This window comes from Balaenoptera physalus (genome assembly GCF_965194825.1).
Source record: "Balaenoptera physalus genome assembly, chromosome: 1".
Classification (NCBI taxonomy): Eukaryota; Metazoa; Chordata; class Mammalia; order Artiodactyla; family Balaenopteridae; genus Balaenoptera; species Balaenoptera physalus.
In genome coordinates, this window is record NC_138882.1 from 2,032,064 (window position 1) to 2,047,946 (window position 15,883).

General features: G+C 47.5%; 1 protein-coding gene across 2 annotated transcripts; it reads right to left on the reverse strand.

Moving 5' to 3' along the window:
* Nucleotides 1–523: 523 nt before the first annotated feature.
* Nucleotides 524–12,061, reverse strand: TIMM17A (translocase of inner mitochondrial membrane 17A). Of its 2 annotated transcripts, none has more exons than XM_082413448.1 (6): nucleotides 11,951–12,061; nucleotides 8,534–8,633; nucleotides 8,337–8,400; nucleotides 3,985–4,113; nucleotides 3,146–3,256; nucleotides 524–1,006 (listed from the first exon to the last, which is right to left on the reverse strand). In XM_082413448.1, the coding sequence occupies exons 1-6, from the start codon at nucleotides 11,974–11,976 to the stop codon at nucleotides 921–923; spliced, it is 516 nt and encodes a 171-aa protein (XP_082269574.1). In that variant the 5' UTR covers nucleotides 11,977–12,061; the 3' UTR covers nucleotides 524–920. The 2 variants fall into 2 exon arrangements, with proteins under 2 accessions (XP_082269574.1, XP_082269575.1); XM_082413449.1 differs by lacking the exon at nucleotides 11,951–12,061 and adding an exon at nucleotides 9,598–9,722.
* Between the last annotated feature and the right edge of the window lie 3,822 nt (nucleotides 12,062–15,883).

Sequence of the window (15,883 nt, forward strand, 5' to 3'; positions counted from 1 at the left end):
AGAGGCAGGCAAATGGGGAGTAACAGCCTGCCTCCTGTAAGGCCGCATGGCATCTCCACCACAGCCGGTAAAATGGCCTATTCTGAAATGCTAATCCATTTTCCAGGCACGGCCAGACCCCAAAACACACCCTCGACGAAGATCAGTTTCAGGGGACTTGCAACACATTAAAAACAGCATGTATTTTACTTTCCAGCATACCATAAACGACAAACTTTTCCAGGGCTATTATGCCCTCCAGGAACCTTCTCATACAGAACTGGGTATACCGGAAGGAAGCTTTTCTGATGATTAAGAATCAAGACACAGTAGCTTCAGAGGTGAAGAGAGTTTTGTATCCGACACCCTCAAAATCAAGACGTGGCATATTTTTTTACTTGCAAGGAGAAGGCTAAGCACTTTCCCGCAGCCTTCCAGCCCAGAAGTGTTTGCTGTGGACCAATCCTTGGTGACTGCACCACGTGCAACTTTCAATGGACTCTGCATTATTTGAATTCAAGGATGAAAAGTAGAACTCTGCAACTTATCTTAATAGAAAGAGCAATCTCCTGGCGTTTTTTATTGTTTAACAGAACAAAACCAGGCAGAGTGGTCCCCGAGGAAATGATGGTCATGCTTCATTGCTGTTTGCCACTGGTCCTTCATCTTCCAAGCACTTATTGTTTTTCCTTCTAAAGATTTCAGACATTTATTTTGATCACAAACGCAATCCAAGTGTGAATAAATAAATGTATTATCTTTTAAGACCCTCCCCCGCCCCCCATGTTCCTTTAAATAGAAAAATGTGCTAAATGTCTCTTCACAGCCTATTTGGCCATAGTTGTCCCACCTACAGTTTTAAAAACAGACTGAATTTGACCTTCTGAAATCCTTCCTTGAACCGCAGCTCATTCTGTTACAGAAGTCCTGGGAGAGAGGTCCTACTGGTATTGTTGATAGTCCCCGAAAGGTGAGGATGGTAACTGGGCCGAAGGCAACTGGGAGGGGTCTTCAGCAAACGGAGGACCTGCAATTAAGAGGGAATTTAAACACCACCTGAATATTATGTAATTTAAAGGGACAAGTCTCTGTAGAGAGCAAATCAATCAACTCAGAAAAAAAAGTGCTGCATCAGAGCTGTAATCTGAATTTCTTTGTAGAGCTGCCCGATTCCCACGAGAGCGCCTTAACATATGGCAGCCTGGCGTCCCTTCTGCTCCAGAATGAGCAGCTCTCGAATGCTATGCCAGCAAAGTCAGATGGAATAATTACAGCAAGAAACAACATGCCAGTTTTAAAGCAACTGCTGAACAAGCTGCCATATCAGGACTGGACGAATCTCTCACACCTCCTGATGTATTTTTCAGTAGCTATTTAAAATTATTTTCACAAAGTTTAAGTACCTTAGTCATGTTTCAAGAGAACTCAGTAATACCATTTATATACAACTAAGTAAGGAATGGGTCCTGAAATGGGAAGACACCCCCATCCCCTAGCTTGCGCAGAACTAAGTGTTGTAGTATTTGCTTTCAAAGGATGAGACGGCCTGTGACCTAAGAAAAAATGTGGCTCTTTAAAAAAAAGACTTTAATGGGAATAATCACTCCTCTTTTCTTCAGGGAAACTGAGGCAGACTAAAAATTATCTGGAAGGAAAAGAGAAAGAGGACAGTGGTAAAGAGGGCTTTCTTTCCAACACTTTACTCCAGTGATTTTTTTTTTATATTCTAAAAATATCTGTTCATTACAGAAAGCTGGAGAAGACACTGGGTGAAAAAGATAAACCAAAAATAACCATTGTTACCATTTCGATACAGTTTTATCTCGTCTTTCTGTTTTAAGAACCTTTCATGTAAGTTAACTGGAAAAATATGATTAACTTTTCAAAGATTTTTGCCCCCGCATTGCCTGTCAGAAACACTCCTCCTGTCTAAAATAAAAAGCACTTCTTTTAGAGAACTCCTTCCGAGGAAAGAAGCCTAAACCCAAGCAAACAAGGCTAAATCCTACAAGACAGTGTGACTGAGTTCTTGTTCTATCAATTTCTGAATTTCTGCAAACATGGAACTTTTCTCACATCTTATGTGAAGTCTTTCACACTAAAGTGCTAAACTAAAAAGCAAAATAAGAAAGTGGCCATCACAGCAGAGTATTCAGTGAGAAATAATGATTGAAAACAGAAGCGAGGACCGAGGGCCCAGGAGTCACCCGGGTCATCCACTGGCCACGAGGAGCAGGCCTCAGAACCGTGCCCAAAAGACACCGAATCTCTCGCCTGGTGCCTCAGGGAAATCAAATCGAATCGGGAGCTGTGACCTGTCCCTAACTCTATGCCGAATCCTTTCCAAGCTCCAAAAATAACTTTCAACAAGTCTCACCATTCTGCATATTTCCTTCCCCAAATGCCAGGTCAGCTCTTCCCCACTATGACCCTCAGTGTCTTTCTGCTTCCTGCCAATGTCAAGGAATATTCCCATTTAGACAACTCAAGTTTTCTAAGTTACAAGAATCTGCACGCATTAACGGCTGAGCAGACACTCCCTGACCACGTGGTGATGGCCTGTGGACCACTAACCGCGCACCACTTCACCTTCCCCTGCACCAGGCAAGAGCAACAGGAGTAACACGTTACATCACCAACTTCTCAGAAAAACTCTCCTTCCGGCCCTAAGTGACCTCCAACCACGAGTCACCTTCTCCCGCTACTTCACCTTCTTCAATGAAGCAGCACAACCAGATGATCTCACTTATCTGTGAGCGAGTCAGCCTGACGCTCCCACGGCCCCCGGCAGCTAGAGCGGTGCCCCCCACACAGGCAGTAATAAGTTGGCGACTGACGGCCATCATTGTTCCACGTCTGCAGGGACCTTTCTTCCCGCACCGCTGAACTGATCGGCAGTTTCTTAGAATGAGCCAGTGAGCACTGCTAGACCCCAAGAACTGCAAGGAAAGGTCGACAGCATCAGCTAGCCGCAGCACTCTGTTACTGAGATTAAACGCAGCTAACTGCACCCACACTGTGCAGAGCCACGGCCTGTTACCAGACTCCTCACGAAGCACGGCGTATTCACGTGCGATGCAAAGACCTCAAACTACCACATTTTAGCAGACATCGGGAAACCATTTCAAACGTCTGAGCTGTGGTGTTAGGCAGAAAGACGACTCACCGTTGGGAAACTGGGCAGAGGCAAATCTTGTCAACAAGATACCAGCTCCTTCAATGAGAGCTAGCAGAATGCCACCCATCGCGGCTGACCCAACCATGGCCACTGGTCCGTCTGAGCACATTGAGAACAGAGAGGTTACTTCAACAGAAATCCAGGTTAATGTAAGATACCATAAAGCAAAGACCTGTCCATAGGGCTCCATGCTACCCCCCGTTCCCAAACCCCCTTTCTCGCTGACCAAGACTGGGGTCAGCGAACTATGGCCCGCAGGTCAAATCCAGCCCACGGCCTGCTTGTGTAAACGAAGTTGTATTGGGACAGCATGCGCGCTCATTCACGTGTTGTCTAGGCTGCGCTCATGACAGCAGAGCTGAGTACGTGCGACGGAAGCCCTCACAACCCACGAAGCCCACACGTTTACTGCCTGGCCCTTCACAGAAGAGGGCGCTGACTCCTGGCCCACCCACTGCGCCCAAAGGAATTCTAGGTTGCTCTCTGTCCCAAAGACCCAGAAGATGGGTGTGAGCTCTTCACTCCTAACAATGCTGTGTGACAGGTACGATGGTTAACTCCAGAGGCTGAGGAGAGAAACTGCCCAGTCACACAGCTAGAAAGTGGCAGAACCAGAACTTGAACTGCTCTTAACCACGGTGATCACTGGTTAGAGCCCCAGGCTCTCTTGTTCTCAACATTCCAAGTTAAGAGATCCTTTTACTTTTCCCCCCAAATCACCACATACACTCACACTATACCGAGTTACACAATGCTCAGTTTATCTACTACAGATGTCCCTAAATTCAGGCAGAGGTTGGCTTCAATGCGTGTCTCTGACTGCTTACTTCTTGCTGCCAGGATGGCTCCTGTTAAGGCACCACTCGTGATGGAGTTCCAGGGATCTTCTTTCCCTCTGACTTGAACCATACTGCAGTCAATCATGGAAAACAGACCTCCCCAAACTGCAAAGCTACCTATTTTATTTAAAAACAAAACAAATAAATTTCATTTTTTAAATTTTAGACTTTAAATGTAATAGTCAAAAACAAGCTTAAATAACAACGCTCACTATATTCTTAAAACTCTCACAAACACATGCAAACAAGTTTGAATAAGCACCGAACAGGAGTCAGAATACTTATCTTTTTAATAAAGCTTGGTTTGTATTACATCAGCAGGGAAATCAGCAATGGCCCAAAGCCTAAAAGAAATAAGCCAGGCCTAAAAGAGTTGGGCTAAACCCATTCAAACCCCCTTTCAGAAGACTGTGCATCTGTTTAAAAAGTGTCCTCCTTCCTTCTTTTCTTTTACTAAAGCTTCATCTTACCTCTATTTTTCTTTTCTTCAGTCAGTGCCACTGAGCACCTGCTCTACGAGAATCACCAATGTGAACACAAAAGAAACCGGGCTATTTTGGGATGTACTACAGGCGTAAGCCAATACACATAAAGGGCAAAAGGGTGATACAAACAGTTCGAATTATGGAACCTCGAGGGAATGGGAATTACCTTTCCTCTCTCATTTCTATCCTTTACTCCTCAAGCATGAAACTAAAAGCAACCCTAAGTCAGATTACTTTGCACTTTAAACTCTTCCTAAACACAGTGACTATTCTGTAAAATAAAAAACAAACACCCACACATACACATGTATAAGTACACACAAAACATAAAAAGGCAACACCAAGATTTTAATTGTCAGCATCTCTGGGTGACAGATGATAACAGACGATTTCACTGCTTTGTGCTTTTATTTTCCAAATCTTCTAAAATGAATACACATGACTTACACTCTATGAAGAGTTCTTATATTAAGATTAAAGAAAGAAGAAAAACTGCACTGAGGAGCCCTTGTCAGGTTATCCTTCACCCTCTGAAACCTCACAGCAGCAGGGGTGTGTTAATAAGGACAATAAACTGGGTTCTGCCAACTGTCTGAACCAGATCATCACCAGCACCCTTCTCCAGAGCTCACCCTGTGAGTTAAATCCAGCAGATATAACCAGTTAAAGCATGCACAAGGGACTTCCCTGGTGGTCCAGTGGTTAAGACTCCATGCTCCCAATGCAGGGGGCCCAGGTTTGATCCCTGGTCAGGGAACTACATCCCACACACATGCCGCAACTAAAGATCCCACATAACGGCAACAAAGATCCCACATGCTGCAACTAAAAAGATCCCGCATGCCACAACTAAAGATCCCGCATGCCGCAACTAAAGATCCCACATGTTGCAACTAAAAGAGCCCACATGCCGCAACTAAAGATCCAGCATGTGGCAACAAAGATCCCACGTGCCTCAACTAAAAAAAAGATCCCGCACGCCGCGGCTAAGAAAAAGATCCCGCATGCTGCAACTAAAAAGATCCTGGGGACTTTCCAGGTGGCACAGTGGTTAAGAATCTGCCTGCCAATGCAGGGGACACAGGTTTGTGCCCTGGTCCGGGAAGATCCCACATGCCGTGGAGCAACTAAGCCCGTGCACCACAGCTACTGAGCCTGTGCTCTAGAGCGCACGGGCCACAACTACTGAGCCCACGTGCCTAGAGTCCATGCTCTGCAACAAGAGAAGCCACTGCAATGAGAAGCCCGCGCACTGCAACGAAGAGTAGCCCCCACTCGCCGCAACTAGAGAAAGCCCTTGTGCATCAACGAAGACCCAACTCAGCCAAAAATAAATAAATAAATAAATTTTTTTAAAATAAATTAATTAAAAAAATAAAATAAAAAGATCCTGCATGCCATAACGAAGATCCCACGTGCCGCAACTAAGACCCGGAGGAGACAAATATTTTTTAAAATAATAATAAACTATGCCTGAGCCTCCTCATTTTCAGTCCAACACTAAATACCACATACTACATACAAATGAAATAGTCCGTCCTTCTAACTCAGTGGCTCTGTGCCCTGGGAGAGAGATATGTCCAGGTATATTAGAATTATGTCACCAAATTCCTCAAACAAGGCTCTCCCACTCCCTCACAAGGGTCTGAACTCTCCCCACGCCAAGAATGACTGCCAGAGTAGCTATGGTGGCTGATGAGAGAGGAGACCGAGTCCACACGAAAGGGCGGCCCCGTGCGGGCAGCCACAGCCAGAGCAGGGTGAGGAGGCGTCCACAGGAAGGACACTCCCGTGCATGGAGATCAGTGTGCCCACGTGGAAGGGTGGCCTGTTATGGGGTGCCCTAGCCCAAGTCAGGCAAGGAGGAAAGTATTCATATGAAAAGAGAAAAGAGAATGAACCTGTGGGGCTGGACTGGAGTTAGAGGTATCAGTGTGAACCCATGATTCCTAATACGTATAGATATACAGAAACATAGATACAAACTTGTGTATGTATGTGTACGTGGTTAGTGTGTGTTCATATACATACAGTACATTCCTAAGAAGGCCTGGGAACAGCAATGCCCCACAGCAATGATACACTTAGTGCCCAGATTTTGGCTCCTAAGTACCATTCTCAACTAGAAGGAAGCAGGACTCCTTGGGGACGGCTGACTCTACACTCAGGCAGGGAAAGTACAAGATGAGCCTGGAACATCTTGTTCCAAAATGCAAGGAAGGGCTGGAAGCATAATGGGGACATATCAAAAGCATGTCTTATTTCCGCTATGAAAATACAAGACCTTTCAGGACACAACTATGACTTTCCCACACTGCCTTTTCCCAGGAGCTTAATTGGAAGAGCTCAGTAAACGCTCACTGAATTAACTGGAAGTGCCATCCCAGTACTTTTAAAATTCAAGACTCCATAAAGATTCCTCAGTAGTTTCCTTAAAAAGGCTGACCCCAATTCACTCACACCACAACCTACTCTTCCTCTGTTTCACCCTGATTGTTTTTTAACCAAACCTTTATTCTTAGACTAGTTTCAGAGTCACAGCAAAGCCGTGAAGATGGTACAGCTCCCACGTACCCCACACCCAGTCTCCCCAGCATCTAACATCAGCACCGTGCATTTGTCACAGCAACCCAATACTGACACATTATTAACTGACGTCCATACTTAATTCAGATATCCTTAGTTTTTATGTCCTTCTTCTGTTCCAGGACACCTCATAGCATTTGGTAGTCATACCTCCTTAGGCTCTTCTTGGCTGTGACAGTTACCTGATTGTTTTTTTTATTCACTGAAAATGCATGTGATAGAAGCAGCCTCTCAAGAAACCTGTTAAAACCTGTATGATTTCTGCATTTATCAAAGGTTCAGGGTTTGGTGTGTACTTTTTTTTTTTTTATTACTTATCACTCTTAAACAACACGGTAACCATTAAAACAAAGGAAAATTAGTCACTGTTTACTTTCCAGGGTGTACAGTTATTACAGAGAGAAAAACAGGAAACAGATACACCATCACTTCAACCCTCGGAGCCTCAATTTCCTCATCTGGAAAATGGAGATAATAGTACTCACCTCCTGTGTTGCTGTGAGGACTAAATAAAATAATCCTGTAAAACACCTGGAGTGCCTGGCACATGGCAGGCACTCAATAAACAACAGACATTGGCTACTATCTTCTAAAGAAAACAAATGCTATAAAAACAGAGAAGATTATTTCTTCTGATGCACAAAATCACTAAGGAACGACTGAAAGTGCTAAGCCCATTTCATGTGTTATATGTGGTCTCTTCAGCCTGACTGTATGTTTGCAAGCAAATATAAGCTCCCAGCTTTCTTATTCTCTCCTCTCCCAGCTTCTGAGTTACCAAGCTTAAAGAGTGTGATGAACATAATCGTTCTCCACCTTTGCACTGACCTCGGCACAATGTCCCAAAGCTAAGCCTGGAGGGAGCCCCACCCGTTCCATCAATCCCTAGCACACACCCTAAGGCTTCTGCTCACATCCTCCTCTGTTTCATGCTAACCCAGAAGTTATCACTCCTGACCCTCACAAACCGAACCTGCAGACACACTGTCTGGATAAGAGGGGAAAATCAAATGAAACCAAGCAAAAACAAAACCCCACTGAGCTTCTGAAGGACAGATTTTCAAATGGATGCAACAATTCAAGTTAACTTTCCAAATAAATCATAAATCAAGCATTCGCATAGATACTAACGTGTGACAAGCTGTTATTTAGACCAAACTAAAATCACTAACTGGTATAATCTAAAATAGAAGAAAACAAACCAGAGTTTCATCTTCAAAAGAATAGGAAAAAAATCATCTGAAGTACAAATGGCAACATTCTGCTTACCTCCCAACTGTGGGGCCCTGGTTCTAACGGCTGTCAGACTCCCTCGCAGTCTGTGGTTTACTCCCTATAAGGAAACAAAAGGAAGCAACCAAAAATACATTAGGAGTCTAACACACTTCCAACCCACTGATGGGGCCCAAGTGACATTAGCAAACGGGTCTCAAGTAATGATGACATGAGACCATTCACCCACTTACCACCGGAGAATTGCGAAAACCTTTGATTGCTTGAAAGATTCCACCACCTATGGTTCCCATCGTAAAGGCCCCACCACAGTCGTCCACAATGCGCCAGGGGCTAAGAACAGAAAAGAGAGAGAAAAAAAAAAGATGAGCGTATTTCTCATTTATAAACCATAAAACCCTCTTTGTTAATAAGGGATATACAACAGATTCCAGGGCAGGGCTCACTGCAACCAGTAACATCTGGCCCATAAAATACAGACAAAGATTAAGGATTCTAAACAGATCCACATCTATTCAGCCCAAGTCTTCTAAGCTACAGGGAATGGAACTGGCTTCAACTCCCTACTGTTCACAGCATTTTATTCATTCGCTCAACTACTAGTGCATCTATTCCAAGGCACCGTGAAAAGCAAATAAACAAGCATTAGGAAATTACACTATAATCAATGGTGACCCAGTCGCCTGGGGATCAAGGAAAGCTCTCCAGCTGTAGCAAAATTTAAAGCTGAGACCCAAAGAATAAAGTTTCAACAGGCGCAGAAGAAGACACATTATTTAAATTTTAAAACTTCTTTTTGGGTTTACTGAGTCCAAGTTAGCATTTGGAACTTAAGTTTGTATCAGATCCACTTAACACACTGGTAACCTCTAACATCTGATAATTGGAGGTTAAATGTGTACACCCGGCTTCCAAATGCAGCACCCTAACTCATGCAGCACAATGACATGAGTAATCTGATCAGTAGAACAGAACCACTATTCTAGGAATCTGGCTTATTAAAAAGTCTGTGAATAGGAATTCCCTGGCAATCCAGTGGTTAGGACGCGGCACTTTCACTTGTGGTGGCCTGGGTTCGATCCTTGGTTGGGGAACTAAGATCCCGCAAGCCTCGCGGCATGGCCAAAAGAAAAAAAAACAAAAACAAGCCTGTGAATAGCTCAATTCATAAATGTCTTTTCCAGTGTCAAGGGTAAAATGCTGTACCGACCCTATGGGCAATCCAACTGCTCAAGTAAACGTGTGAGTTCAGCGCATCATTGCTGCTGAAGAATCTGAATACTAAGTAATTTCTCACTTTGCCAGATCGACACGAAACACCTTGTCCTTTCCAAGTCTAATAAATCAGGAGCTTGTACAGAATGACGATCTCATGCAGCAGATGTTCCAACTGTCAGCCTGATGCTTCAGGGCCTTGCTACCCAAGGCTTGCTTCCTGCAGCCGTAAATGCAAAATCAGCAACACCTGGGAACTCATTAGAAATGCAGGCTCTGGGGAGATCCCACTCAGGACCTACTAAATCAAGAGTCTACAGCTTAACACAATCCACGGGTGACTTGATTTCACTTTAAAAGTTTGAGAAGCAGTGCTCTGAGAGACGAAAAAGGATTAGGAAAATTCCTTCAAAATGGTATAAACATTAATAGAAGTAAAGAGATAGGGAATTCCCTGGTGGTCCAGTGGCTAAGACTCGGTGCTTTCACTGCCGGGGCCCAGGTTCGATCCATGGTTGGGGAACTAAGATCCCACAAGCTGTGTGCTGCGGCCAAAAAAAAAAAAAAGTAAAAAGGAAAGACAAAGGAGAGTCACTAACTCTAAACGATCGAACCTAAATGATCCTACAATCAGTTAGAATGAAAACGAGTATTTAAAAAATCAGTAAAGAATAGCAGGATTCAGATCAGAGAGCAGCCACAGTATTCCAAGAGAGGACGTCCAAAACAAAGGCAAGATGGAAGTAGTTTCTGAACTAAGTCTGGCTAAATCAAGGTTCCTGCAGGGAAGTGATGGATACAGAAAAAGAAGGTTGAAGCCAGACTCTAAATGTAAATGCCAGACAAATACAGGGCAACAGGGAACCAATAACTAACCACAAGATTAAAGTTATCATTTATTAAGTATCAACTATGTTTCAGGTGCCTTATAGTGCAAATAACCTGATTTTCAAGAAAGCTAGCTTATTTTCTTAGAGACTCCCTAATCTTTTAACTTTGCAGAAGAGTATTCCTGTCTCCTCTCCATTTTACAGATGAACAGAGGCCCAAGGTCATATAGGTAATAACTGGTAGAACCAATTTAAATACAAAATCTAGTACGCCAAAGGCCCCAAATTCTTTCCACTATATCCTACAGACTAGGGCTTCTGAAAAGAAAACACATGATTAAAAAGTATTTAGGACGATTAAGTACCTATGATGTATTAAAAAGGACTGAAGAGAAGGAAAGCAATTAGGAAACTACTGTAAAAGGCATTAAGGCTGCCAGGTAAGATCCTGACAATAGGAAATGAAAGGTGGAAGGTTTGAAAGAATTCAGGCTGCCTATGGCGTTGGGGCGGGTGCAGAGGGAGGAGAAATATGCTTATAGTTTGCGCTCGGATGACTTCACAAAACAGGGGAGTCCAGAAGATCAAAGCAGTTTCGAGTATAAAACCAACCAGACTACTGACTGTACTGCTTCAGGACATATGTACTGAGAAAGCAAAGGGGCCACCTAATGAAGTAGTAGATGAAAATTCATGATTCCCATAACATCTTTAACCCAAGAATGTCAAGTATTTTCCCCTCTTGCCAACCTGCTTCACGATATCATAGCCAAGAGCAGGTGACAACAGCAGCGTACAGCACACCTGAGCACAACTCAGGAAGGGGGGCCACTACCTCTGGAGAAGGTAAATTTAAAGAGCTGGGAGGCGCTGAAACATACACTCTGTATCTTATTTCAGGGAGGAAAAAAAGCACAAAGCAGGCAACATGGCTAATGCTGGCAAGGTCAGAATGTAAAGCCCTGGGCCTTTTCACACAGCTGGAGAATACCTTGGTTCTTGCTCTTACAAAAAACACAGGTGATTAACCCAAAAAACAAGATTTGATTTTTCACTCATGACTTCCGAAGCCTTAAACTGTGTGCGTGCCTGACTCCTCTATGCTTTCATTCCTGGGACCGACCGAGCGCGGGGCAGAGACCACCCCCCCTCGCTAAATGCCGAATGAACAGAGCCCGGTCGCCGGCTCTTCGAGAACACACGCTACTCTCCCCGTTTTCCCGACCGCGCCGCCCCTCCCCCACGGGGAAACCCCAGCCCGGACCACGGCCGCCGCGCCCACGCGGACCCTCCCCGGGCACCGCCTCCTCCCCACGCAGGCCGAGCCGCCCGAGCGCAAGGACGAGCCCAAGGTCGCCGGCGGGCAGAGGGGCTGCTCCCGACCCGCGGGCCGGGCAGGGGCCGGGGCCACACAGCCGAGACGGGGCGCCCTCGAGTTGCCGCAAGGTCACCTGGCGCGGCCCCCGCGGCCCCCGCTGACTAGCCGGCTGCTCACGCCCGGGTGCCCACGGCCCCCGGCGCTGCCGAGCCCGCGGCTGAGAGCGGCCTCGCTCCGGGGGCCGGGCAGGGGCAGAGGGGCAGGCGGCGGGCGGCGGGCAGACTCACCAAGGCTCGCGCGCGTACTCCTCCATCTTGACTCCGCCGCTCCGCGACGCCGGGCGAGCGGGGCGGGACCTGGCCCGGCGGCGGAAGTGATCCCAGGCGGAGGGCGTTAGAGTGTGCGGGGATTGGCTCGCCGCCTCCTCCCGCAGCCAATGGGAGCCGGGGATAGAGCTGCGGGGCAGAAGGCGGGGCTCCGGGCGGAAGGCAAGGCTCCGGGCGGGGGCGGGGCGCCCGGGGCCCCCAGGTGCGGAGAGGTACCCATCACTGAAGCTGCGGGGCCAGGCCGAAGACAAACCTGGTGTTGCTCCGCTAGGGTTCCCAGAACTTCCGAACACGTTTCTTTGTTCTAGTACCTGGCTGTCAAGTGTGGATTAAATGCTGCCTACTTCGTCAGAGTTGGTGAAGCCCCACCGACTACCCGGAGCTCCTTTAGGGCAGGCGGTGCCCGAGTCCTTTAGAGTCTCGGGGCCGGACTGTAGTGGATGTTGCATAAATGTTTGTGAACATCTGGGGCGCCGTGTCCCGTGGGCGCCCTCGACGTGGGGGACAGCGACAACGAAGCCTCTTTCAGACCTCACTCCAAATGATCACCGGGAGACGTGAGGGGTGTTTAGCTCAGAGAAGAGGTAGCAAAAGGCTGGGGACCCCGGGCCCTTTCAGCGTGCAGGCAGCAAAACCTGTCATGTGACAGCTGCTATGGGAGCTCTTCCCCATCCTGCACTTATGAGGCTGACTTTAAAACTTGTGTATATTTATTTCCTGGGAAAGTTAGTGTAATAAATAATAGGAAACTGCAAGGAAGAGTGACGTTCCCTCCAAAATCTTGGAAATAAGGTGAGCAAATAAACTGAGCCCTCCGTAGAACCAAATGAAGACTGTCAGCAAAATGTGTCTCATACTGAAAAGAACAGTTCAAACCAGTCCTGTGATTTGGATGCCTAAGTCCAAGAGGGCTTATTTGGAATGTGACTCTGATTAAGAACGCTTCAATCTAATTAATTGACAGCCTGAAGATAATGTGGGCGACGGGCAACCTGGGACCTGGAAAGAGTCACCAGGCAGCAAGAGTCCTAGTGGGCATAAGTATTTCAGTAACTAGAGATTTGCGTTCTCATGAGGTTCTGGTCTCTCCAGGACCCAGAGGAAATATCCCTTAGCTCCTATTCCATATTCATTATGCAGTCTTCTGATTGTTATTTGGTTTCTGAATGGATTTTCCCTTAAGAGAGAATGCTCATAACTATTCCTGTCCACTCGGTGGTTATATTGGTTTATGCATTCACCTCTTGTGAGGTTGGTTCCCTTGAATCAAATCAGTCGCCAGGAATGGTGATCATACCAAGCTGCTGAGTTTGCGAAGCTGAGGGCCAGACTCTAGGCTGTGGCTACCCGGCTCACTTCATCCCAACAGTCCCTCTCCTGGAGCAGCCTACCATTCTGGAGGGCACTGCTCACGTGGCCAGCAAGCGTTCTTGGACTTCTCACCTTCTGTTTTGTGTAACTGCAGCAGATAACAGGGTGGAGCAGAGAGTTGGGCCTGGGCAAGGCCTAGGACTTCGCCTTTGGTCAGAGAAGGAAGCTGCCCCCATGCCCCCCACACCCCCAGAAAATATCCCTATCCATCTTGGAAGAAAAGAGCGTAGTGAGTCTTCAAGAAGTCTGCAGAGCTGAACGGTCAGTGACATGAAGGAATGACATCAAGACCAACAGAGGAAAGGAGTGGGGTCCTGAGAGGGACCTGGCCTGAAGGGGAGGGGAGTCTGAGATGGTGACCCAACACCCCTGGGCACGTTTGGTGAAAGTCGGTGTGCTCGGCCCAGTGTAAGGCTGCGCTGGAACCCTGCGACCCAGGTCCTCCGGGTACTGCTTTGGGGAAAGCAGCTCCCTGTGTGAACGAAAGAGCTGTGACCCGGGGCCCGTTTTGCTGTGAGATTTCCCCCAACCGAACAAAGTGAAGGAAGGAAGATCCTCCCTCAGAAACCATGCAGAGGGACGTGAGGTGGCGGGGCCAGCAGTGACTCTGATGCCTCTTGCCCACCCCATCCGTCCCCCACCCCACAATAAGCTTTCATTCGTCTTCTGCTCTTGGACAAGTAGAACTTGTCTTTTTTCTTGGGGAAGGACCACTTTCAGAGGCTAGGGTTGGGCACAGGGCCATTTGATAGATATTAAGGGTGCCAAGGTTGTGCTGAACCGAGAAAGTAACAAGAGGGATTGGTAATCCCAAATCAACTGTAAGACCCTTCCCCTGTGCTCAGAGTTGCCTTAGTGTAAGGACTGGGGTGGAGAGAATACTAAAAATATCGACGTGGTTCCTACCCTCAGGGTCTTCAAAACGTACTTGGAGAGAAAGAATAAGCACTTGAGAAATAGCTGTTGGGTCAAAATTGTAAAATGCCAGCGTGTGACAGAGAACGTGCTAAATGCTAGAGGCATTCGGAGGGGAGAGAGTGCTGGGGGGGCTGGCATGTGCTTGCAGAAGGGTCCTGGGAGAATGGCAGTCAAGCTGGAGCCTGAGGATTGGGAGGATTCTGCTGGGTGAGGGGGTCAGAGGGAGAGGGGATGCCAGCGACAAGGCACAGGAGCAGGAAGAACTCAGCGTTGTCACCAGGTGGGTTGCTGGTCCCACTGGGAGGGTAGGAAACCTGAGAAGCGGGAGAATGAGGCTTTCTCAGGGGATAGAGTTCCCGGCCATGGAGGTGGGGCGTGTGAGCCAGAGGCAGGGTCAGCTGTGTGTTGGGAGACAGTTCTCCACAGACCTCTCCCGATTCTACACATCCGAGCATCAGAAGCTCACCTCTGTCCGAGAGCGTTGCTGTAAGCAGGTGGCCTGGAACAGCTCCAGACATGACTTCCTCTGGAGTAGGTGTATTTATGCTACAGGATAGTGAAGGGACAGCTCTCTCCCTCCCCTCCCTGGAGCAGACTGTCTACCTTCCAGGTAATAGTGATGTATTGAAGTTTTATCTACTTTATTCAAGTAGCTGAGGGAGTTCCTTCCAGAAGGATGCTGTCTTTTCGGTAGACGGTGAGCTCACCGGGTGAAGAAAAGGCTGGAAGCAGCTTGGGTGAGGGGCGCGAAGGAGGAACCCTTCTCTCCACCCAGACCCCACCCTTGGAGAGGGGTGGACATTTTCAGAACCCGCCTGCCACTTAGGGAGTCCTGGCCCCCAGTGGGTTGGGCTCCATTGAGCCAGAGGTTTGGGGACCTCAAGAGCTCCACGCAGCAGGAGGTCACAGGCCATGTATGTGGCTCCAGACCCCAGCCCCACCTGGCCTGTCAGATTGCCATGGACAAGTGAGGTTGGCACCACAGCCAGCTCTGGGTCTGGGGTTTCCAGTCTGTGACTGGGGCCTATTTGGGGTTTTAGCCGGGCTGAGGCGCGGCGGGTGGGGAGAGGAGGCAGTCTCTTGTCTCTCTTCTGCCCTCTTTCCTCCCCCTGCCCTCCTTGCAGGAAGACATGTGTCCGGCCTGTGGTCTGCCTCCGAGCTCTCCTCTGTCCACTTCTGCCCATCCCAAGCGCGCGGGGCCAGGCCGGCGGCTTGCTTCAGAGACAAATTCTGCTACTCCAGAGAAACTTCCAGGCTCCCTGAAAAGGAGAAAGCCGGTGTGGTCGTATACTGAGCGTGAGCAGACTGAGCGCTTACGGCGTCCGACGCTCTGCCACACGCTCTGTGTGCATCGCCTTGTGTGATATATTTAATACCTTCATAACCCTGTGCAGTATGTTTTTTTCTCAAGGTACTTTTAAGATTCTCGTTTTCCATTTCCTGCAGCTCAGAGTGGTTAAATAACTTACACAAAGTCACACATCTCAGATTTGAGCCCACGTCATTCGACTCCTGAGCCCGTGGCCTTATCTGCTACACGACACTGCCACCCCGTATTCCTGAAAATGTGACTTTCCTGGGGTCACTCGGCCCAGCTGAGAGCCA